Below are 24,739 nucleotides of genomic sequence, written 5' to 3' on the forward strand. Positions count from 1 at the left end.
AAATTTTGCAATAATCTTACGCCACCCTTGCACAAAACGACGATAATTTTTCTAATTTCATAGACAACAGAAGACTGTATTTTTTCTACATAACCACCCCCCCCTGAATTTAAAGCTGGATCCGCCCCTAATTTTCATATTGACAATTGATTCTCAGATTGTTTTGTTCGCTCATTCAGTTCAGCATCCTTAATTTTATAAATGAGTTTTCATGGTCGCCAAATTGAAAGCTTTTTAAAAGTATTCACGTCAAGATTATCATCAGTTATAACAAGGTTGATGATTATTCAATTTTCATTTTTCTTCAATTATTTCAACAGTTTTAGTAGCAAGCCTCCGTCTACGCCATTATCACACATAAAACATGTACGCTTTGTCGGTTTTTGCCCTATTTCAAATCAATGAAAACCTGAAGAGGAATTTAGGTTACTTGGGTCTTTTTTCCTTATCTCGGTTTTTATATGTCCCTCGTTTTGGTTACAGCCCCGATGGCAAATGCGACAGCGACGTGATTTAATTTACGATTTACTTACCTGTTGTACATGAGAACATCTGGCTTCCAGAGACGATGAGGTGGAATTCTCAGGTCTTTGACACCTCCGAATTCGGAGGAGTTCCACCTTAGATTTACATCGTTCCATTCCTGCAAAAGAACAAAAACAGACTTGGTTTATGTGTTTCCTCCAATCCCTTTTAAAGGCTCTAAAATGTACAACGTATTTGCAGAAAGTCATCAATGAGTAGGTGTGTTCGAATTAGGAGAGATTGGGAGAGCATCGACTGATAGATCATTTTTGCTTTGGTCAGTAAAGATCAGTTCACTCTAAAGAGCAGAAAATGCACATTTTATTGATTGCTCTCTTTTTCTATTTTTGTCCTAAGTAAACATATGAAAACAAAACTTCACCATTTCTTCTCGCTTTGAATTTTGTACTGCTCCAATGCATACAAAATCGTTATGACTCATCAACTTAACTCACTTGAGAGTAAAATTGGAGTAGAATTAAGTCGTTTTGGGTCACTATTGATTTGGCACCGGCTCGAAACTTTCGGCAATAAATTTTAAAATCTACATAAGGATAAAAAAAAGTCTGGCGAATAGGAAATAGTTTCGCTAGTGAAACTAGGTCTGGGTAACACTGTGTTAAGTTGCGCTATTGAGTTGTTGCCGCTCTCTGAGTTAACCAGTTATAACTCATCGGTTCATGAGTTATAAGTCATTTATTAAAGCTTTACGACACTCAAGACTGAAATTTTTACATCTAAAAAAATGTTTTTAAATTTTTTTGCATAAAATATTCAGTTTGTCAGTATTTTACAGTAAAACCACAGCTTATATATGATATTTAAGCTGTGGTAAAACATTAAAAAAACGCGGTTTTTCTGTATTAGAGACAATGTTGTTTAGAAATATTGACCTAAAAGTTTCCCAGAGTTTTCCAGATAAATGATTATAAACTTTAGCTTTTTCAGTTCGGGGAAATGTTTTTGAAAAAATATCCAGAGATAATTATTAGAGTTTTGTCCATAATTCGAAGCTCCAAAAAGTTTTCCAAAAATGTTTGCAAAGCGGTTAAGGAGGCGACTGTTAATAATTTTTCACATAAAATACTTGAACATTGTCAGTATTGTAAGTAAAACAAAAAATAATGCGATTTTTGCGTAGAAAGAATTGCTTAATAGAAACTTTGTAAAAACTGGAATGAGTTGACAATTTAAAGGAACTTTAAATTATTTAGTTTTTGTGCCAAATTCGAAGCTGAAATGAGTTTTCTAAAGATCCCTGCAAACCAATGAATGGACGAATTTTCTAGTAAGATTTATATTATAATTTTTGGCTGAAAAGACCCCGTTATGGTCAGAAAGAAGAAAATCATCGGAAAATAATGATTTTTTGCGTTCTCGATTAAAAACTTCTAGTTTTATGATCGGTTTTGAAGGAAAAGCTTAATGGTTTTCGGAAAAAAACGAGAGGAATTTAGTTCCGTTTTTCTGCCGAATGAAAGTGAAACGAACCCAAGCGATCAAAGCGGGAGTTTTAAACGCGATATTGTCTTCCCCTCCATAGTAAGTGAGGTATTTTAAAAACTGTGCTTGAAAGTAAATGGTTAATTTTTATTCAATGATTGACTTCAGCAATGTATTTCAACTTTGCCTTTGCTCATTTCAATAATGACTTAACGTTGTCCTTACTGAAGACACAATTTTTTTTACGTTGTAGCTAAATTCGGCGTTAACAATGCTCCTATTTAGGCCTTATTACAAAAGATGAGACACACGGAAACATCAGAGCCCAACTTATTCTGAATTGTCGGTACTGTTTACAGACGGCATATAGATTAGTTAGTTAAAGGGGAAGAGAAACTAACATTAGGCGTACACAATTCTACTACAATTTCCCTGCTAAGACACTTCAAAAGATAAACCCCGCAAAATTATCGTGTTACGTTACGTGAGGGAAATATCGAACATTATATATTAGAGTTGGATCAATTTCGGTAAAAGTGAATAATCAAAACGAGGGGCATAAATTCGTGTTTGCGCTTTACTTGTTTTTTTTTCGAACAAATTGCAAAGATCTGCAGCTTTATTCAAAATATTATTAGGTTCACTCGTATGAATTTTCTGTTAATGAGTCAGCAAAAAAAATAATTAATAAAAAGCAACTTTTTTTATTTGGACGAAATACAAATAATGATTGAAAAAAACTTGATAGATACATTAAGGCCATGAAGAATACATTTTCTGCTCCAAAAAGGGGTTACACTAAAAGAAAATGGAAATAGAGTAAAAGTATAACAAAATGTCCTAGAACGATCTTCTTAATAGATTGTGGTTAAAAATACCAAACAGCGCAGAAAAAAATCAAGAAAGTTATGTTTGAGAATTTGTTGGACACCAATAAAAACATCTTTTAAAAACCAGGAGTTTTATTTTCGCCAGTCCCTCTTGTCCGAATAAAAGAATACAACTTTTTTTACTTATCAGTTAACAATCATGGAAAGCTTCGTGTTTTTACAGCTCCATTTGATCCTTCCAATTGCTTTGAAGTCGAATTCTCAATGCTCAATTTTCAGATTCCATGATTGTATAAACTAATAAATCGAGGCCCATAAACTAATAAACCGATGAACATTTAATACCAATAATTAAAAGCTTCTCACCATAAATAATTCAATAGTAACTTGGAGAATGAAAATGAATTCAATTTGCAAAGAAATGTGAAAGCTTAGGCTAATCTTTTAAGTCCTGCATGATGAATTGTGTAAAAATCATTTGGCTAATTGTTTTTTTCCATATTCTTTAACACCCAAATATTTAGCATATTTCGTTCTTCTCTGCCACTTAATTGAACATTTTCAATGCAGATTTTCTGCGAAATTGTGCAAAACAGAAAAATAGATATAATTACGTAGATATTGATTTTCTCGCAGTCCAAGAAACTTCGTTCCATATAAAACTGTGCTCATATTGCTGCTCCGGATTCTGGCATATTTACGCGTGGCTCTGAATGACTGTTTTTTTATTAGAATTAGCTAGCAACTAATGCAAAAATATTGAAACGTAGTTTTCTATCGAACGAACGAGAAGTTTGCAGTTCGCAAGTCCGCTTGAAGCGAATTTAAAAACGAATTTTTGCTTATAGTTTTCCGGGTTAGAGAAAATCGAATTTCCAAGAAACTAATTTCAGTTTTGCTCTTGTTGAGTTCGAATGAAAGGAATTTCACTTCCATTTTAATCTCAACTTGAATTTGTTGATTGCAGTTGAGTAGAGAAGGAAAGAGGCGATTAAAATCTGGCAAATATATAAAGTACCTAAGGTTTAATTAGACCGTATACTTATTTCGTTGATTCCTTCCTTTCAATAGCCGGTTTCATTGGTTATGGAGTTCACATTTTTAGTTGTTTGTTTTTAAGGTAAATATTTAAATTTTCATAAATTTGCGTATATGCTTGTTATAAATAAAATAAATTTAATTGCAGAATTGAATTTTAGAAATTTAGTTTTCCGTCAAATATCCATCATAAGGCCATCACGTTTGATCGTTTTGCTTTTCATGAGTTTTCCTCGCACCAGATAACAAATTACCAACAAATTTGTATTACTGAAAGCATGTAATTAGATTACCAGTCGTAAATCATACAGATTACGTTTCGTAGGTCACTACCTTTTCCTATGCGAAGGGTGATCGGTAAATGTCGGTGATATGAGTATGAGTATGGCTCTATATTTATTTACATGCACGTGATTTCCAGGTTTATCGATACTTTCCCTATTTGGGGCTAACAGAGCAGAATAATCACAGACCATGATCATTTCAGAGTGTAGTAGTAATAGATTATTTAATGTAACTACATGCAGGTAAAATTAATTAATCTGACTGCTACTGAAAAACGCTACTATTTTGCTACAATTTATGAATATTCCAGTATCTTCCAAATTCGAGTACTAAAACTACCCTATATTGAATAACCGCCATTTGAAAAATTACCAATAGTGGCAAGAATAAGACACTGCCCAGTAAAGGAAGCTACAAAAGTATGAATTGATTAGATTCAAAAACACGATTTCGTTCATTTTAAATGTGTGATACGACGGTCTTAATGAAAATATATTGCACGCATAGCAGTTTTTCGTTCATAAACTCAATTTTGTCAATAGACATTTTCGCACACCAATAGCTAATAAATCTTAATAGTTTAACCAATGGCCCGCAGTTTGTCACAAGATAAGAACGTAGTTTGTTTCTGAAAACGTTCCGAAATGTATTGCCTCAATCCTCAACTTAAACAAGAACTCCTATACTGATATTTATAAGGCCATATATTTTAAGACGTAATGGATATTTGAAGAAGTCGGTTGTATGTAAGTGTTGATTTACGATCGCTCTTAAAGTTCGTGAAGTAGGTTCTTTCAGAAAGTAATTCTACTTACCAGTTTTAGCCAGATGTTTGTTATCAACAGCTGATTTTTCTCGTCCTGTAAAGGAAAACACATATATTTTAGCAATTAATGAAACCCTACTGTATTATTCCGTTGTCAAGCCATTTTAAATAAGTTATTACATCCTGAATTTACTCAGCTCTTTTCTAATTATTGCGACCGAACCGAAAAATACAGTTTAAAGCCCTTTCAGGATTTAAAATGAGTAAAATCCAGAAATAAGCTGCATTCAATTATACCGGAGAAAAGGGAGCGTGTTATCAAAATTAGAGTTTCGGTTTTTAATATAAACCGCAGTAATCCGAATGTTTATTTAGCAAATTGTTCAAAATTTATGGAGTTGGAGGAACAGCGTTTTATTAATAAACTTGTTGTGAATTGTTTAATTGGCTCAAAAATTAATTATTTTTGTTTATCAATTTATTGAGTTATACATCAATTAGAAAGTGCTACAATTAAATATAAATTTGAACCCATATAGGGCATATTTTGCATTTTAAATGTATGTTATTTACAATGAGAATAATGAAGTAATCTAATAATTAAAACGTACGAATCCATATAAAGCCTTTAGTTTTCATTTGCTTGTAACACTTATTGCAGCAAACACATTTTAAAAAAATTAATAAGGAAGTGACATCGAAAATTTTAAAATTATCCAAGGGTATTGTTGTCCTAAAGTTAGAATTATATCTTCTGTGGCGTTGTTATTTCTACATTTGTCTTTGAATTTCTCGGCTTTATATCGTGCGGTTTACTGAGTAAGATAAATTTCGGAAAATTGCCGAAAGTTTAAAAGACACGAAAACAACAATTGCTATGAAGAGAACGATTAATGTTGCTAATTTACGGAAAGTGTCATCGAAGCAGCTTCTAATATTTTCGGAAAACTTTTACTTTGCAACACATAGACGTTCCACAAATGTTGTTCAACTAGCTAGAGATGCTGATGGCTTGCGGAAATATAATGGAAAGCGAGCAGGAAGAACGACAAGACTTGAAAATGTTCAAAGGGAAGAACTTAAGTCTTGTTGAACACTTAGCATTTCTTCCTGTTGTGCACATTGTGTTTGTTATAGTTGATAGTTTTGAACAGATTCTTCAAGTCTTCAAGTTGAAGTATGGACATCTTGCAAAAAATATTTGGAACTTGTCGGGTTTTATTTGCTCAAAATGACTAGTTGAAAATATTGTTTGTTTCAATTACTATCTACATAATAATTTCCATCGTTTCATTTTTACAATAAGAAGATCGACTTGATTCACTCGAAATATTTCCGATCTGTGACCATTTAACGCAAAAATTAACTTAAGTTTTGTGATAAATTTTCTAAAACCATGCCAATAAATGTGAAACTTTCATACTTCACTATTCACTGTTTCATTTTTCTCCACAGTCATTTCAGCTGGTTGAAAAATAATAAAATTGTTTACAGTTTCGTAATTAACGAGTATGTAAAGAAATTTAATTTCAGCTTTATTGTTTAAAATGCATGTTGTAAAGGTATGCAGGCAGAAACACGTACTATGTTGTATTTTATTGTTCAAAAGTGGAGTAAGTTCGTTAAAAACCGCGTAATTTTTCCTGGGTTTTCTCGTTTTTTAATACCGGTAGGATAATTTTGTTTTCCGGAATTAGCTCTAAAGGCTTTAACTTTTTTATTAAAAAGTTTAACAGCAGAATTTTTGTGGGAATGGCAAAATCGATTAACTGCATAAAATATACAAGGCGGATATTTAATCTTGATACAAAGAACTAATTATTTGAATTTTTCGCAGTCCCCTTCCGTTGGTAATGATTTTCATCTTGACGTAATTTTGTAAAATCTTTGGATGTTGGAGAAAATTTAATAAAGATGTTGCTTTGCCGATAGGGATATTACATACTTTAGCTATTAAATGGGAGCCAAAGGGCTCATTACTTAGTGAAATAGGGAAAGATGAGAAGATAATAACCAAAATGTTCAGGTGGAACTTTCGACAAAGACTAACCCGCATATTTTCATAATTTCCGGAAGTTCAATATTTTATCATAATTAGTGAGGTCGCGCCATTATTTCAAGCTGAATGGTTTAAACTGCTTGGTGGGCTGAAAAAGGTGAAAACTTACCACATCTATTATTTGCATCAGCGTTATGCCGAAACTTAGTTGGAGCGGATCTGACTCGTTAGCAACCGGGCGTTCTAACACGTTGTAAGTATCAAGTAGTTTATGCAGAAGCTTTTTTTCGTAATATCCAGCCCAAGATTCTGAAACAAGAATTATGCATATTTAAACCACAATAAATCAATGAAATTATTTGCATATCACACATCAAAAATAAATAAAGCCTAATAAGTCAACACTAAAGCTTTAACCAATAGTTCATATTTCCAATCAAACTTTCTCCTATTAAACCATGTTAATACAGCGGCACTAAGAGCAATAATTTATCGAGTAATCCCCTACTCGGCAGATAAAACCTATCGTATATTTGCGAGTTTCTGAGAATTTTGACTTTCCATTCCGTACTACTTTAATGGAACCAGCAATCGGAATAGTTTCCGTGGTTTCCGGATAAAACTTTTATTTATATCCCGCTTAAATTCTACCGGGCTCTAAACGAGAGTATATTGTTGAGTGAAGCTTGAACATGCAGTCTCGCACAATGTAATGCACTAAGAAACTTAGATTTCTCTAAAAACGTTCATTGCTTTAAAACCTTTTACGTTTTATCTGTATTGATTGTCAATACCACTATCATTGGAGTCGGTCAGTCCAGCTTCTAGTATTATAAAGGAATCATAATTAAATCGACAAAAACCGCTCAATTTTAATTTCACATTTGAAACTTTTACAATATTTAAATAATATTATTTCAAACCGTTATTGAAATGAGTCCGAATGAAGACGGGGTTCTTCACATTTACAATTATTTTTTCTGAAATTCTCTTGAGTTACTTCATTACTTCTGCTCCCACATTCCCATGTAATGCTTATTATTTTTGAAGCAGCTCTAACAGCGCTTAATGGACTTGTTGTGTTGTTTGCTTTAATATTTTAGAGAGTTTTTAGCAAAAAAGGGGATTCGTACTCTTGTGGCCATTATTTAACAATTTTAGTATTCGCATCCCCGTTTCATCACTACATAATTATACCGTGTCTTTTTCGCTAAGTGAAACCGGCAATTAAAATATTTGCAATAACCCAAAATGCAAGTTTCGGTATGAGACTGAAGGAATTTAGTGCTCTAGTAGTAATGTCAGCGATCGTAAAATTATTGACTGTTGATGTTTTGTCCTGAATAATTGTTAAATAGTAGCAACCGATTGAAAAATGGTGCTTCCGAAGCTTTTTGAGAATGAAAAATTTGTCTATCAAACTAATAAGATTCTAATAATTTATAATTAAAGTTAGACATTTGGGGTTTTGACTCCTAACATTTCTGAAAACGCTTCAGCAAAATGATGGTTACGGCTTAATTAATAACTTTGACCCTATCCCATATAGGCCCTTTGAGACCCCGAGGCTCGCTTAAAGTTTCACATGTTTGCTTCTAGCTTTTTAAAGATTGGGAATTTTTATGAAATTAACTTTGGAAATTATGTTTTTGAGATGAACTTTCGAAAAGACCCTTAATACCGCTCGGTTATGAAATATATTACTTTAATTAATTTGAAGGCTTCTTAAAGCTAATCTCATTTTTGCCTAAAAGATTCTTAACCGACTAATTTGTGATACTAAGTGAGGTTCGAGCATTAATTATTTTGCAAATTTTAGGATTTCCTTGAAGTAACGAACGGTATCACTTTTAGGGTATTGAAACTATACTGAAATGAAAATTTTGAACTGGATTTCAACCATTTCGGAAATATACAACTTGAAACGTTTGAAGGCAAAGTTCTGAGCAAACTCTCTATGGTTTTTCGCTGAAAGATTATTTTTCATATACTCTCTAGAGGAGTAAAGATTTGTAATTTTTGTCATTTCTAACCACTTCTTTGATGGCCAAATTTCACAATAAATATTTAACCGAAACTATGCCCAAAAATACGTGTTATCAACAGCTTGTTCGGGCTGTAAATTTCAAGGGTCAAGTTCAGGCCGCTTTCAAGGGTCCAGTCCTAACCGGATGTTTACTATTTTCAAGTTGATTCGAGAGAATGCAAAACTTGATTTATGTAGCCGTTTTATGTCCGATATTTTGACCATCGCGATCTTTGAAAAAATATTAAATTACTTAAGCGATCATCTTTCCCAACCTTATGCCCAAAAACTCAAACAAACCACATACATGTTAATCAATTCTTAGTTTTCCTGGTGTTTTTTAGCTTGAATACCTTGACATCATATCAAATGCATAACATGCAATAAAGCAATTCAACCACCAGTTATAAGCCAATCGATCATATAGAGTTCGGTCTTGTTTGGAAAAAGGAAAAGTTTAAAAAGCCATTTAGTTGCGAAAAAAAACCGATCCATCTGCTGCTTGTCAAACTTACAAGTGCACTCACTACGCCAACTTTAAGCGTTTTCAAATATTTTGCATCAGATATAGTTGAGTTTAAAAATTGTAAATTCACAACTCCTGTTTATAACACTTTCCACTGAAACTTTAACTATTTAAACCGCCGTGAAAAATAAAAGCATCTAACTAAAGATGCAAGACAAGAATGAGTGTATCACGAACTACTTCTAAAGGGCAAGAATAAAATATGCGAAAAGTTTTGGAAAGTTGAATAGGAAATTTCTGTTATTTATTTTCTTTCTGGTTCTCCGGTGAAGAACTTTGGCACGAAAATGGATTGTGTCACGAACAGTATTTTATTTTATGAAAATCTGATTACATAATATGTGAACGCGTTTTGAGGAGTATAGCAACATTTTTCTTACCTCTTATCTTAAATTGAAAATTATAGCTCGAAGTAAAGTTGTCAAGGGTGTGAGTTTCAATAAAGCCTCGCTAGATATTGTGGATATTTGCCTTAATATCTCACTTTCAATTTAATAACTTTGAGCAAGTAGAACTTCTCCAGTTGCGAAAATTACTTACATTTGGCTGTGAATCTATAAAACACTCCACAAGCTTTTGGAACAATATTGAAGCGCCGAAGTTTGATGACCTGAGATGAACTTCCTCCTACATTCTAATTTAGTAGAAGAAAGTTTCCTGAGAAAATATTTACAGAGAACGCCACGTAGGATGTTCACGAAGTTAATTTTCCATCAGCCCTTGAAAGTTAGGGCTTTTTTATAGTTTCATGTTTACTTTGCAGCTAGCTTAGGGTTTAGTACACCCACCGGAAACTGTCCGTGGTTACCACCCATATCGCATTAAATTTAGCAGAAAAATTTCGAGAGATTTTTATTTTTAACAGAGTTTTACACATTGGAACGTACCAGTATGTAGATTTTTGTCATTGTGGACGTTTTTGGATACAATGAGAAACTTTTCTTTCGGAAATAGAATCCAGCTGCTTAAGAATATTTTTGCTACCTTTATCTTACGCCTGCTTAAGTATTTTCTGGAAAATTTCCCTCCAGTAATTTTCGCAATTGGGTACGACACTGATTGTAAAGTAACTAGACATTGATTTTTAATAAGTTTTCTCTTTGCTCCTTTTTTCAGCTCTAAACTGTTTAATTTTCAACACTGACCCGACGTTATTTTCACGTGGAAGAAATACCTATAAATGACGCTCATTTCATATTTACACTAACAGGTTATAGATAAGGTGTTACTCAAAATTAAATATTTATTTCAAGATCAGAGTATTAGCTGCTTAAACAGAGTCAGACCCAAAGGTGTAAAAAAGCAAATTTTGGCCTAAAATGCGCATTTTTATTCACCCAGTGTATACGAATATTTATCTAAAATCCCATACACCACATCATGGATCAGTTTCACTTTCTGCACACGCTTCTGTAGTTGTTTCCGGCAGAATATCCATCAGTTCCAATGTTTTTAGGTCACAGGGTTTGATCGAAAAAAATGATTATTGAAACCTCGGGGTTAGACAACTACTCTCATGCATCTTCAGCATTCTACAGAACTTTAAGCTGGAAAAACAATTGCAAATTATATGATTTAAATAAATATGGCTAGGTTGAGTTGGCTAGGCAAATGGCATTCATATCTGTTATTTCAGCTTATTACTTATACAGTGTTTATTCACATTCGGCAAACATACAAAGCATGCTACTCGGAACTAATAATTGCTGATGGGTGGAATTGTACTCTGGATTATGCTTAATGGCATAAATAAATTAAAACAGCTGCTCTGGAAACAACCGTATTTTATTTACCCAGTAATTCATTATCAAATAAATTGTTTGAATTTTGTATTTCTTGGTGCTTCCCTAGAATTTATTTAATTCGCTTTCCAACAAAACTTCTACTTGCACCGTTCTATCTGGAAGAAAATATGAATCCAATAATGTTTCAGTGAGTATTAAAATCGAAATGACAACAAATCAGGATTTATTATAGTCATAATAGTAAAATGCCTTTTAAATCTGTTATTTATGGGCTTTAATTCAGCAATATTTATATTGACATGAGGAAATAACGAATACTCATAGATCAGGCATTACACGGCGTAGGTGACGCTAAATACTAATGGAAAGTTTAACTCTGATTTATGTTTTCAGTTCATATAGTTCCGCAATAAATCATCATTTAGACATAATATCAATCGTACAATATATCTCAATATAGGTTTGGACTTAACAACCCAGTCTGCGTGGTAGTATTCAAGTATTCAGTCAATATTTCCAAAATATATCCACCTTGAACCGTCTTTTCCCAGAACAATTTTACCGAAACTAACAATTGAAGAAAACTGTTTCTGGATTGTTGTTTCGTGCTATTTTTTCTGCAAACTTCTGTTATCTTTTGTTCGCCAAAACCGCTATGTTTTAAGAACACCTTAAATCAAAACATCCTGTATGGAAATGTATTAAATAAAATTAGCTGTGGGGTATTTTGTAATTTAAATCCGATTGAATTAACTACTTGAAATTGAAATAACCACATAATTGTCTTTCCACTAGAATAATTATTTTGTCAATTCATTAATAATTGTAATAAAGTATCAAGCATGAATACGCCAGCAGATTATCCCAATTTGGAATTAGAAAAACTAAATTTCATATCGATGATAATAAATTATTTACATTGTGCTGGGTTATTAATTAAATCGAACATTCGGTCTATATCAAAATGTAATACACATTTGCCAGTAATTATTTTAATTTCCTACAGTCATATTACTTTAGTTCCATTAAAACGAATTGTCAATCTGGAATAATGTAACAGATTAAAATGATATTGGCGTATTTGCACTAAAATATACTAATTATTAAATGTACACTTAAGATATTTATACTAAGGCCCTGTATGTGTTGAAGCAATAGAAATATTGAACAGTTAACATATAATAATGGTTAACATATTTTTAAATGCCTAGATTTTTTTAAAGAATTTGGTTTATATTTTATTGTCCTCATTTCACCTAATGATCTAGATTTTTTGTATTTTTCCCTTGCATAAGTGAATTAAATCTACGAACAAGATTAGAACCCATTGGTCCTAGTCCTCTAATTTAATATTAGTTTTGGTAATTGAATTCTCTTACATCTGTGTTTCTTTCTTTGTAGGTAAGTAGCTGAAATACATCATTACAAACTGGCTAGGGAGTGTGGTATGTATAAAAACGAATTCGAGACTTATTAATTCGTCCCACGGCAATAGTTGGCCTAAGCAAGACGATCGCATTGAAAATAAATAAATTGAATGAAAACATAAATCGATTATACAAGAAAGAAAAGGAAAGTGTGAGTGGACAAAGAAAGGAGTTCTTCTAATGCGCTTATTAGAAAGAGCCAGCTTCATCAGCTAATCAATGTCTTTTCGCTCTTGACCCAAGAGTTGCGGCGTGTTTTTTCTCTTTCTAACACACATATATATTTAATATTCCCTTTGTCCCACTCATGTTAATTAGATCTGCGCATGAAACGGACACATTTATAAAGAAACCATATTTCTGATAATTTATGGTGATTATTTTAGCTAGAACTCCTTTCTGCGCAAGTAAAAAAGTTAAATTGAGTTGTTGTTGGAACTGGTGAGCAAACCACTTGTAAAGATGCAAGCCAGTCGTGTTTGTGAAACGTCAGGAAAAAGTATTTCTCACGGCAGCCTAAAAGCCGCAAAAACTCACCAGGTCCAAGCAATGATGCGAAAAACTGAACTCTGTTGACTTGTTATTACTTGAGTACCTATCTAAAATATAAATACACCTAAGAAAATTTGAAAGGCGCTACTTAATCCGATTCAAACGTTCAATAGGTACACGACTCTTGTACGAAAACTGAATTTATCGAATATGGAAAAACTCGCATTTTTCAACTGGCTCAATTTGCGCCAATAAAGTCTCTTAAGAAGTTGCAATAAAGTCATAAAAGTGTATGCTTTTGAAAGGAAAAAATTGTGGAGCGAAAAAGAAATATATTTACACGCGCGCCTTTTTAGATTTCCAGGAGAAGTAGCTCATTAAAATTGACGGCCTATTAAAACAAAAACGAATTCTCGAAAATCCACTTACATTAAATTGCCCAATGAAATATCTGCGAAAAAGCGCATCTCGTATTTGCAATTTTCTGGCTTCAGCCAGTAAATCATCAGGCAAAATAAAATGGCAAGAACGAAATGGGAATTAATTTTAGTAATAAATTCTCTAAAGAATTGTGGCTGCACTTTTAAATTAATTCACCAATTTTGATACTTAAATAATTAGTAATTAATAATATCTTTCGATATTTTCCAACTGCTCTGCTCTTCCAAAGAACAGTTAGTAAACATTTTATTAATCTTAGAAAATTCATTACCAAAATAACTCCCAGTTTCGTTCCCTGAGGCCCTTGAATTAAATGTAAATACGTTTTTTGTAATTTCGAACACTGCACGATTAAAATTCCTTTCTAAGGTATTTGCGGTTTACCCAGCGAAAAAATTATATGCGGAGTATCAAGCATTATTTTCCGAAACAATATTTTTAAACTTGGCCTTATTTATAAATCATTTCAAAGCACAATTGAAGTCGATGATTGGTTTTTGATAATTAGACGCTTTAGGATTCAAATTTATTCAAATTCGCATAATCTCTGTAAACACGGGCACTTTATTGAATGGAGTTAAATTATGTAAAGTTGCGCTAAAGAAAAATGAACATGTATTTGCAGCAAATAGAAATACTGCCGAAATTGAACATTTTACTGGGATGTATGAGAAATTATGCAGTACATTGGACTCAAATGAAAAAATATTAATTAAAGAAATGTGAATATCGAAAAAAAGGTAGATGAGAAAACTAATATTCATTAGTAGTTTTCCTGTTTCTTTATAAAATTTGCGATGTGGGCGGCTATTACCAAGTTATTTACAGTTGCATAGCAAGCATTTGAGAAGCAAATTAATCAGTAATTGTTATTTAATTTGCTATCAACAGGTACCTAAGTTAGTCAATGAACCAATGTAGACATGGCCATATTAATACATCAGCTGCTAAAACCCGTCTTGCATGTAAGAACTTCCACTTAAGATTACAGTGAAATACCATTTAGAAACATTGCTCCAGGTTAATCAATCAGTAGGGAATAATAAACGTCTTGACAAGCGTATGTGTCATGTTGAAAAGAGAAGAGGGATAAAGCAATAAGAGCATTCTATCGAGCACAAAGGAAATTGGCAATAACCTGGTTTGGAGTAGATCTAAAACCTCCTGAGAAAATATGGTTGTTCTGAAGTAAACCCAACACTTTTTAACGGTAATTCAATATTACCATTGCTAGGATAGGGAGGTGGCTGAAATTCATATTAACTTTTCTTGTCGCAAAATTATTGGCCTTAAATCCATCATGAAGCCCTGTAGCTGGAAACACGTCTGCTATTCCATTTCATTCTACATAAAATTTCACATCTGATGCAATAGTCTTTGCTATTGAATTCGAAGAAAAGTGAAACGATATTACCCATTAGCCCGGATGCTGTCTGGCAGCAGAGGCATAATGGTATTGATTTTTCATTACTTTTATGCCATCAAGTTACAAGAAACCAAGTTATCATATATGCTTTTATATAAAGTACGGTGAGCGGCTAATTTATGGAATAATTAGGAAACCGTTAAGCCAAAAGTGTTGGAAACTGTACCTTTTCGGAGGTAATTAACCACTGCAAATGGCATTAGCTTGCTCTGGGCATTCATTGCATATTTTGGTTTGAATTGTTTTCTATCGGTGGTTCCATATATTGTCAAGGTTGCCTATAAAGCTCTTTATAGTCCCCCAATAAAAGAAAACCTTCACATTCTCCACCTACAGAGCAATATCGACGGATTCAATAGCATTTGAGCTTACAAAGTTTAAGATCAGTCTGTTATCCTCATTGACGTAAAAGCACAAATACCATTAATACAGCAGACTTTGTAACCGAACAAACAAATTTTATAGACTATTCCGTCTTGAAGGAAAGACGAAATGCCAATGATATTGCTTTTTCGGTTCCTCCGCTCGGGTTTATGGATTTGGAAAACCAGGAAAACCATGAACTCAATGCTTTCATATTAAAACCGATGGATGCTCGTTGCAAAGGTTTACCTATCTAGACCAACATACAAATATCCAGATCGTATACTATTTAAATACATCTTTTATCTTAAGACTAAGACTGTGCTTGGTTTTTACTAATATTCTATACAAGCTTCATGTTCAAAATTCGTTGATTTGCTGATCGAATAATTAGACAGGAAAATATTTGTCTGCAATTAGATAAGGTTCGCTTGCGTTAGTTTGATCTGCTCCAAGAGGCACAAGTTTGAAATTGAAATAACTTGTCGAGTTTGAGTAGAACGCCCTGTGTTGTGAACTTCAACAATTTGAATTTTCCATTATAAAATACTAAGTAAAGTGTTTTCAGCCAGTTTTTAAAATATAAGAAAAAAACCCATGGAAAAGATGCATAATTTAAGCAAACTGAAAAATGACGAAAACGACGAATTAGAAAAATGTAATTGCATTTTTTATAACAAATTTACATCAAAACTTTGGAAACGAGAAAAAAATAAATTACATTTGTTTTTTAAATTCGTAATTTTTGTCATTTCACAAAAGCTTGTATCCTATACATCCTATTCGATGTAGTTTAGCTTTGTGCTTTATAATACTCGTATATTTTTGGCAAAATAATCGAATTCGATGAATCTATTGTTCAAGTTCAAGGTTTGAAAGCATTTCATAAAATCCACGGAGTTTCTATTAAATTAAGCGAGTATTTTTGATGTTAAACTTAAGTACTAAATTTTAGAAATTTAGTTGAATTACCCCAACATAATTTGCGGGATTTTTTTACCTGGAAATATTCCAAACACTAAACGTTCGTGCAAGAGATTATTTATTTTATGCTATTTTAGTTCAAACTTGTATAATGTGGATTCAATTCTTTTTACACAAAGCCAAATATAGTCAATTCATTCAAGTGATTTTTTTTAAGTGTACCGTTAAAACTGAAGCATTTGAATTCTTTTGTCAGCATATCACATAATTCACAAATCGGAGGTTTTGGTTGGAGTAGACCATTTTCACAATTGGAAAAAGGCATTTTTCTGTAAACACATTTGTAAATGTTCTTAGTCTTTAACAATGTTTTTCGAAGCATATTAAAATTCGACATACATCTTGGCATATGAAAGTTTTTACAAATGGAAATTTTAAATTTATGCTTGCATGCGGCGTCATTTGTTATCGTCTGTTGGCATTAAATTGGCTGTAACTTTTATGCGACCGTGTATAGCCCCTTTCCCAAATTTTTCCTCTGTTCCCTTGATGATTCTAAAGAAAAAATTGATACTTGATTTAACCTTCTCACATCAACCGGTTTCGAGATATCGCCAGTCAAAAAGTGAAATACATGTTACTTTGCCTACGTTCTACTGTATTACGCTATTCCAAAAATTTACCGTACAGGAAATTGTGGACGCTTATTTCCGAAAAAATATAATTAGTAACTTTGTCGTTTTATTTTGGAATATACAAGGTGAGTCAAACTGTGAAGTGACTGAAAAAAAAAACATATAAAAATGTTGTGGTTGTCCTCAAAGCATTTGTTTCTGTTACTTTGAACTTACAGGGTAGCTGAAAATAAAGTTATGACAGTCAGTTTATTTTTTTAAATGGATCAGCTTACTTTTTAATCCAGATTCAGGTTCTACATTTAATTCGAAGTGCTCTTTGTATAACACACTATGTGAATTAATTCAATGGTTTTAATAAACGATATAATTTGAGAACGGAACAAAACAAAAACAGAATAATTGTTTTAACGTTCCTTTAAAATTATATAATTTTAAATGTTTTAAACGTCGCTATGTCCAAAACTATTGAATTCAGTCACATAGTATGTTATACGAAAAATACTTAGAATTGAATGGAGAACCTGATTCTGGATTAAACAGTATACTGTTCCATTAAAAAAATGTATTGTCATAATTTAATTTTGAGCTACCCGGCATGCTTGAAAGTAACAGAAACAAATAATTTGGCAACAACCACAACACTTTTATATAAACGTTTTTTTTCAGTCGCTTTTTCGGAACGATCTACGAGGGGTAGACGTCGCTGACTCACCCTGTATAACGTACATTTAAAGTATTGCCCAGTAATTCCCAGACACCCTGTACAACTGCCAGTACCATTAACAAAGCAGCATTTTGTTACTAAGATAGACGATTAATGACAATTTTTATAAATTAAAAAATATTTCAAACAAGCAACATTCGATCTAATATACGGGGTGCTCCAAATGGTAGATCAATCTGTTAACTGCAGATTAGTTGAGCAAAATGAACACGAGTTCCATCATGTGATTTTACAATTTCGGCCACCGTTTGCGATACAGCGGATATGAAAGTTTGAATTAAGTTTCGGTTTATTTTGAATAGTTTCGTAATTGGTTTCACTGTTAGAACAACATTTTGTGGTTGGGGGTTTTAATGGTTTGGTTGTAACTCCTAAAGGCCGCTAGCGACATGACTCTGAATTTGTTTGAAGCAATAGAACTCGTTTGTGCTTTACAATACTGAATTTCCTTTTTCTGCGTTCTATTCTCTATAAAAAAGGATTCTTAGAAGACCCAGACATGAAAACTACTGACTGAATGATTCCGAAAATTTGTTTTTTTTTAAGTAAAGTCTATATGCACTATAAACCCCGAATTAATTAGGTGTAATCTGCTAAATACTAAAGGCCTATTCGTGGACAAGCTTAGGCATAAAACATGGAAATCCCGAAAAAATGTTCCTCAGATTATATCATGTTTTGCACACTCTCCTTTATTGGGCCGTACAAGCTTTACCTTTAAGTTTTACCGTTAATATTTAACGCAAACATGCTGCTGACACCAAACCTTCTCAATAATTAAAGGTTGTGTCCTAATTTGTTATAATATCAAATAGGAAATTGCGTGTTCTAATGATTATGCTAGATTATTTAGGACGCTTCTCGTTTTCTTACAGCTGTGTTTGATTATTAAAATCCTGCGAGGCTTCTAAGGCTTTTAACAAGGCTGTATTTCATAAAGCTCGAGATTGAAATTCAAGTAGCCTAGCAGATAATTGAAGTGGTAATAGATCTTGACTAGAAATCTCGATTATAAACAGATTTCTCCCTTAAATGGCATACAAATTAATTAGGCCATGTCGTGGAAAAATCGTCCAGGCGATACAAAATCAATTTTGTCTAGCGCAATTTGCGTGTAATTTATATTTTAATATATAACATATAAATTCCTTTATTAGACAATTAGGCTTTATACTTGTGGTTCATGGCTGTTGAGGGAAAGCGGATTTGTACTTAATTCTCATGGGAAGCTAGAAGAACTTCAAAGAACTTTTTCTGTAATTTTTTCAATTTTTGCTGATATTTCACTTTGATGTTCGTATTTTCATTTCCATTTTCAAACACAGCGCTCATTTATTCTGAGAGCAAAATACGTGCATGCATATGACACATGGAGTAAAGTTTAAAGTACAATTTGCCTCATGTTGAATTTTTCCTGCCATGCCATCGTAATCTGGCTCTTTTTTGCGTTGAGTCTTGTTGAAGGGAAGTGATGTTCCCAGCTGATTTAAGGGAGGAACTTCCCGCTATTACCGCCGTCGGATCCAGAAATATATTAGAGTGAATTTGACAATACATATCTGTATTTGGTAAGCGCCAACGCTTATTAGGCAATGGATTTATAGGGTAATTTATGTCCTGATTTCTGATAAAATTACGCCTCCGCTTTGTCCTAAAGTGACTTGTTAAGCCGAACGCGGTTAACCTAATTGCTTTATACAGGTAGAAAGCTAATTCAATGGAAAATTATACTGTCCAGAGGTGCATGTTATTTATACGATGCATGTTTGAGTTTGAATTATTTCACTCCACCCTCTACACAAATTGTTCGACATTTTAATTGGATTGTCCACATTACTTCGATCGGAGTTTACATATTCTATTATAGCTTTCATTGACTTTTTGGTGAAATTTTAAATTTATCGTTTCATCAAAGTCCCTGCGGAATTACACGGATAATTGAATGAATCGAAGTTAAAGAATTAAAACAACTGCCTATGGAGTATGTTGATTCATTTTTATTGCTAAACCAGATGGACAATTATCACAAAAAATTAAATCTTGACCAAGGTGGAACTCTAAATGCAGAAATAATAAATAATAAAGTGCTCCAACTGGATGTTTCGGTATCTGAACTGCCTATCGACTTTCCTGCAAAATTGAATACTTACTGTTGGATCATTGCCTTAGTAGGGTGCATCCTACTTGCAATAAACCCCAAGAGTACTCTAGTAGAAATCAATTTGCAAAGAAATGGACAGCTAACCTGGAAATAACTACACAGCTCGAGGACAATTGAAAGATACGCTCTCGGTTTTATGTACAACATTGAAGGTACATGAATTTCTCAAGAACAACACGTCTTTTTGTAACAGAAACTCGACGTTCAGGCTTGATTGATGCCTACCATGAAACAGATCTACGCAGTCGAAAAATAAATCCAACTCAAACGCAAACAGATATTGTACAAAATAAATATCTAAACTTCTTATTTAATTCAAAACTGCAAAACCAACACCTCTTTCGCCTATCACTAGTGTTTCATTTAATAATACTTCAACTCCTTGCTATTTAAATTTTACCTATTCACCTAGCTATTTCTTTACTTCCTCAAAAATAACATTTCCAGATTATCAAATAAAATAAACATAATGCCTCCAATCCATTATTAGTTAAACTTCTTATGCACGCCTTTATACTTCTATAAAGGATTTTCTGTCGGCAATATTAACTTTTCCTCAAGCTAAACCGTTTTCAATATTGGTGTACATGCCGCCTGTGCTAATACTGGCACGTTTAAAGGGGATGAAAAAACCTCAATAAATAAGGCAAAATAACGAAGTCAAAGGAAAATTACAATATAAATGTTGGTAATAATTTCCAAATTTCAGTAACATAAATCTAGAGGCAGGAACATTTTCAAAGTAGTACGTGTCGAATGACTATTAGGGAGCATCATAAGGGCAGGGAAAAGTGGAGAGATCGAAGGATAAAGTGTAAATGGGACCATGGTAGTAGTAGATAATAAATATTTTAACAGCACCAACAAACTCCGATCTGTTTGAAAATGTTACCTGCTCTCACGTGCAAACAAAGCGGCGGCCACAATTTCGTTAACTTTTCCAGTTCCTCATTCTATCCGATAAACTGTTGAATTGTGTGAAGGCAATCAGTCGTGTTATGTGTTGTGAGGTTTGTGATAGCAGGCAACAAATTACGGTATCGTTAGAGTTTAGAGCTGACCATAAATATGAGAAAACTCTCAAATTAGCGGACATCAAGGCCCACGTAACTTGAGCTGAGAAAAATGTGAAAAACATACATTTTCAATTAAGGGAAGCGTGAATCTTTTCACCCCTTTTTATTGCCGTTACGAGCGGTGTTAAAATGCGCCGAAAAAACAATAAGAACGTGGAAGGCGGGAGGTGTCAAAATCCTAATGGTATCGCGAAAAATAAATTGCAATTTATGGAACGCAAGCAAAAATCGAATTAACCGGCCATTTTTGAGCTCAAGCACAGCCTCAATTAGTTTGAAATATTCCCATATATTTACGTATATAAAGCATTTGAAGAAATGCTTCTCTAATTTCAGAAATAGTAATTGATACACAGCTTCTTACAACAAAAATGGAAATAATCCAGATCGCGCTAACAATTCCAATTAATTTTCAGACTGTCCCATTCAGGTTTCAAAATGAAATGCTTTTACCTTGATTATGTGATAATTACGGAGAATTTGGGTTTATAATTGAAATTGTGCCTCCGTACCAATATTTGCGAATTTATTTATTGCACATATTAAATTCATGATTATTTATTAGTTGAAAAGCGAATTGTTGTTATAAAGCGCTTTATTCTAGCGACCAAAATTCCAGAAGATGTCTGTCATTCCCATCGCAATTGCAAAGATATGAGATATGATCTTGATCAAACCCGAATGGCTATTTTTAAATTATTTGATATAAATCATTAGTTTTTCACGCTAGTAAAATAGTTCCACCCAACCGCCGTTCGTTTCAAACATTGACAAGATCCTAAACTTCATTGTTAACAGTCAACTAGAGTTTCTTCTAATAAAAGATTTGGTGAAAACCCACAAATTATTAACCAGAAAACGTCTCTAAATCAACCAAGCAAACTGCCCTGTTTTTTCGCCATATAATGCCTCACGTTTTAGCTAGAAATCGTCTCTTTTTCGCTTTTGTATCCACACACCCTGTACCTGTTATCTCTTTCCTTGCCAGCAAATACACCCGTGAATTAATATGCTTAATTAAATCGGGCAAATAAACTTTAGACTGCCAATCAAACTCAAACTGTTCGCTTCGTTCATTTTGCTGGATATTATTTGCTGCCCGAGTAACTGAAAAATATGACAGACAATCAATTTGCGTTGTTAAACCTTGTCTGTCAGGTCTAAGATCGGTTTTAATGCGGAGTTGAACAGACGAGAGAAAATCCTTTTTCTCTATTTTAACGACCAGCAATCCGCAGACATTCGCATTCTTTTGAAATTGAACATCCGTCGAGAACTACGAGGAAAATTAATAATTCTTGTAATCGAGGTTTTCCCAGATGTAAGCGAAAATATTTGGAAAATTAAGATATACTATTTGTGATACAGGGTGTTCCTTAAGTACGTGAGAAGGTCTCGAGAGGACAAAATAATAGGGTTTGTTCATATACAGAATTCTTAACCGAGACGGACAAGCCTCAAGTTTTAGTTCTAACTTTTGAACTATTGAGAATAATTTTTTGTCAAAATGTACTTTCGAAAATGAGCGATAATCTGATTTACAAACCGTTCCTAAGGCTCTTAAAAGAGGCCAGGCACATTTCATTATGTTCAACTGCAAATATCATTTTTGGAGACTCTGGAGATTTGCACCCGAAAAACGGACTCTTATTTAATTAGATAAAATGAACGGTTTCAAAGATAATGTTATTTTTGTTTAATCAGTTTTAAATACTCTGATGTCAGGAATTAGCGTGAACTATATTGACATAAAAATCCCCGTACCCTGGAAAACGTTCATTATGAGCTCTTCAATTTCTACGGTTAAACTTTCAAACAACATTAAAATGTTGTTCGTTCAATCTGGCTTATAAAGCAGGTTACTTTGGAGATTAGAACAAATCTAGTTCACATATCTAATTGTAGATCTGTTTCCATATGAAATTTCCATCCCAATCTGATAAGTGAATGGATCTGCTTTTAGAAGCGGAAAGAGCAAGTTATGTGAAGCAGAAATCAAATCAGCGATAAAAGAATGAATTCCGGAAACGCCAAAAGTGATGCTGTTGTTAGAAAGCCCCAAAAGTAAATTACAAATGTCGCATTTATTCTAGAAAAGTTTTGCCCATAAAATTTTTCAAACTCTCTGATTAACTTAGGTAATTTAACTAGAACCGCAACAGGAAAATGAAATAAAATAAAATTCGCAGCAGTCGTGATGCTGCAAATTGTCTGCAGTCCAAGTAACCAACCAGCCTGTGCAACTTGACAGAGTTCTTAACTAAATTTACTGACACCAATAATAAATTACCTATTCTTGGAAATAATTAATGTTTCCCGAACGGCTATTGCCCCTTTAGCCTTCTCCGGTTTTCCAGAGCTAATTGCGTTCTTATTTTTCGAAAGTCATAATTCCGAGAAAATTTAATTTTCGATTCCTTTCGCGTCCAAAAGCTCAGCATTTATCAGGGTTAACTATTTCAGTGGTTATGTTTTCATTAAAACTCAAATTTGTATTTATTGAATGATTTGCTTGTTTGATGGTAAGAACAACGAATATTCACACAATGAAACAGGCAGTTAGATTGACTATGCAGTCCACTGGCAATAAAGTATTCAAACTCTCAACTCTCAACAGCAACAAACTCGATTAAAAACACTTTTAATAAGAAGGAAACTTCCAATTAATACGTCCAATTGAAACTTTAACTAAAAAAAAGTACATTCCTATCCATTTTTATCAATCAGCAAATAATACCAGCATTGGGAAAAATAAAACGTTTCCCTTTGCTTCTATTCAGCCATGCGACTGATAATAGATACCGGAGGAAAACTCAGACCCGGATTTAGGAAGACATATGTTCTACTGGAAAAATTGTTATCGGCAGCAGCATTGTGGAATTATCAGATTAGAATTCCAACGTTTCAGAGTTGGAGCAGAAGCTTCGGATTAAGAAGTCGGTCTCCAACAAACTGTGTTTGGATAAGCAGTGGCTTAAATTGGATAACCACAAGCAAGCCAATGAGCGGAAATGCGATTTATAATGGAACTTTTTTAAAAGCTCAATTGATATTGAAAATTAAAATTCCCATTTTTAAGGTGGCTCTTGATAGCCATCGAATATCAGCAAAAGCTACTGGTTGCAAGTAGCTTTTCCAGCTTCTAGTTCAGTCATTTTTAAATGTTGCTTCGAAAAATTATTTATTTCTCCTTAACCGATTTGTGTTCATGTAATCGTACATTGCAATACAAAGTTTTTATTATTTAATCAACTGATTAAATTGAATTGAGAAACGTAACAAATGCGATAAACTCTGCGCTCTAAAAATATCTCCCAACAAGCATGTTTTGGACGTTTATTTCAAACTAGTAACTCAAATTGCCACGATTTGACCAAATGACGGTTCAGCAAAGCAAAGTATCTGCACAGAATGTTAAACAACAGATGTTTGGAAATATCCTGAAAATGGATTAAACCAGTCATACAGGGTGATTTTTCGTTTAACATTAGATAGAGCTTGCTTTGCAATTTGTGACTGTTAATGTCAAAAACGAGCGCTGTAGCTTAAACGGTGCAAGAAACTACACGGTTCTGCCATCGTTCCAAACAGCACACGATCTTTTTCAGCGCTGGATAGAGACTTAAATGATAAATTTAGCGAGTGAAACATTACATGTTAGATGTTGAAAGTTTTGACGTTTGGAAGTGGAAATTTAACACATTTTTTCTACGCCGTTTTGGAAAATTGGTCGGTGGGTTCAAACTTGTTGCCGCATACTCGTACTGTTGCACAGTACTCGGTTTGAATCTCTACCACTGGATAGAGAATTAGAAAACTCACTAGGGAAGCAGGAAAAATCTCCTGTCAAATATACTGATTGGTTTTAAACAGAAAGCGAATTT

The 24,739-nt window shown here is 33.3% G+C and overlaps 1 protein-coding gene across 2 annotated transcripts in view; it reads right to left on the reverse strand.

Annotated features, from left to right (window-relative positions):
* LOC109538030 (neuronal acetylcholine receptor subunit alpha-7) overlaps positions 1–24,739 on the reverse strand; it is a 97,846-nt gene that overhangs the window by 42,385 nt on the left and 30,722 nt on the right. For both annotated transcript variants that reach the window (XM_048664810.1, XM_019905070.2), the window contains exons 2-4: positions 7,056–7,195; positions 4,937–4,981; positions 534–643 (exon numbers count right to left, since the gene is read on the reverse strand). In XM_048664810.1, coding sequence (XP_048520767.1) covers positions 534–643; positions 4,937–4,981; positions 7,056–7,195 — 295 coding nt within the window. The remainder of the gene's footprint in view (positions 1–533; positions 644–4,936; positions 4,982–7,055; positions 7,196–24,739) is intronic.

The sequence above is a fragment of the Dendroctonus ponderosae genome, unplaced genomic scaffold (genome assembly GCF_020466585.1).
Source record: "Dendroctonus ponderosae isolate FM_Combo_2020 unplaced genomic scaffold, Dpon_F_20191213v2 Dpon_F_20191213_1, whole genome shotgun sequence".
Lineage (NCBI taxonomy): Eukaryota > Metazoa > Arthropoda > Insecta > Coleoptera > Curculionidae > Dendroctonus > Dendroctonus ponderosae.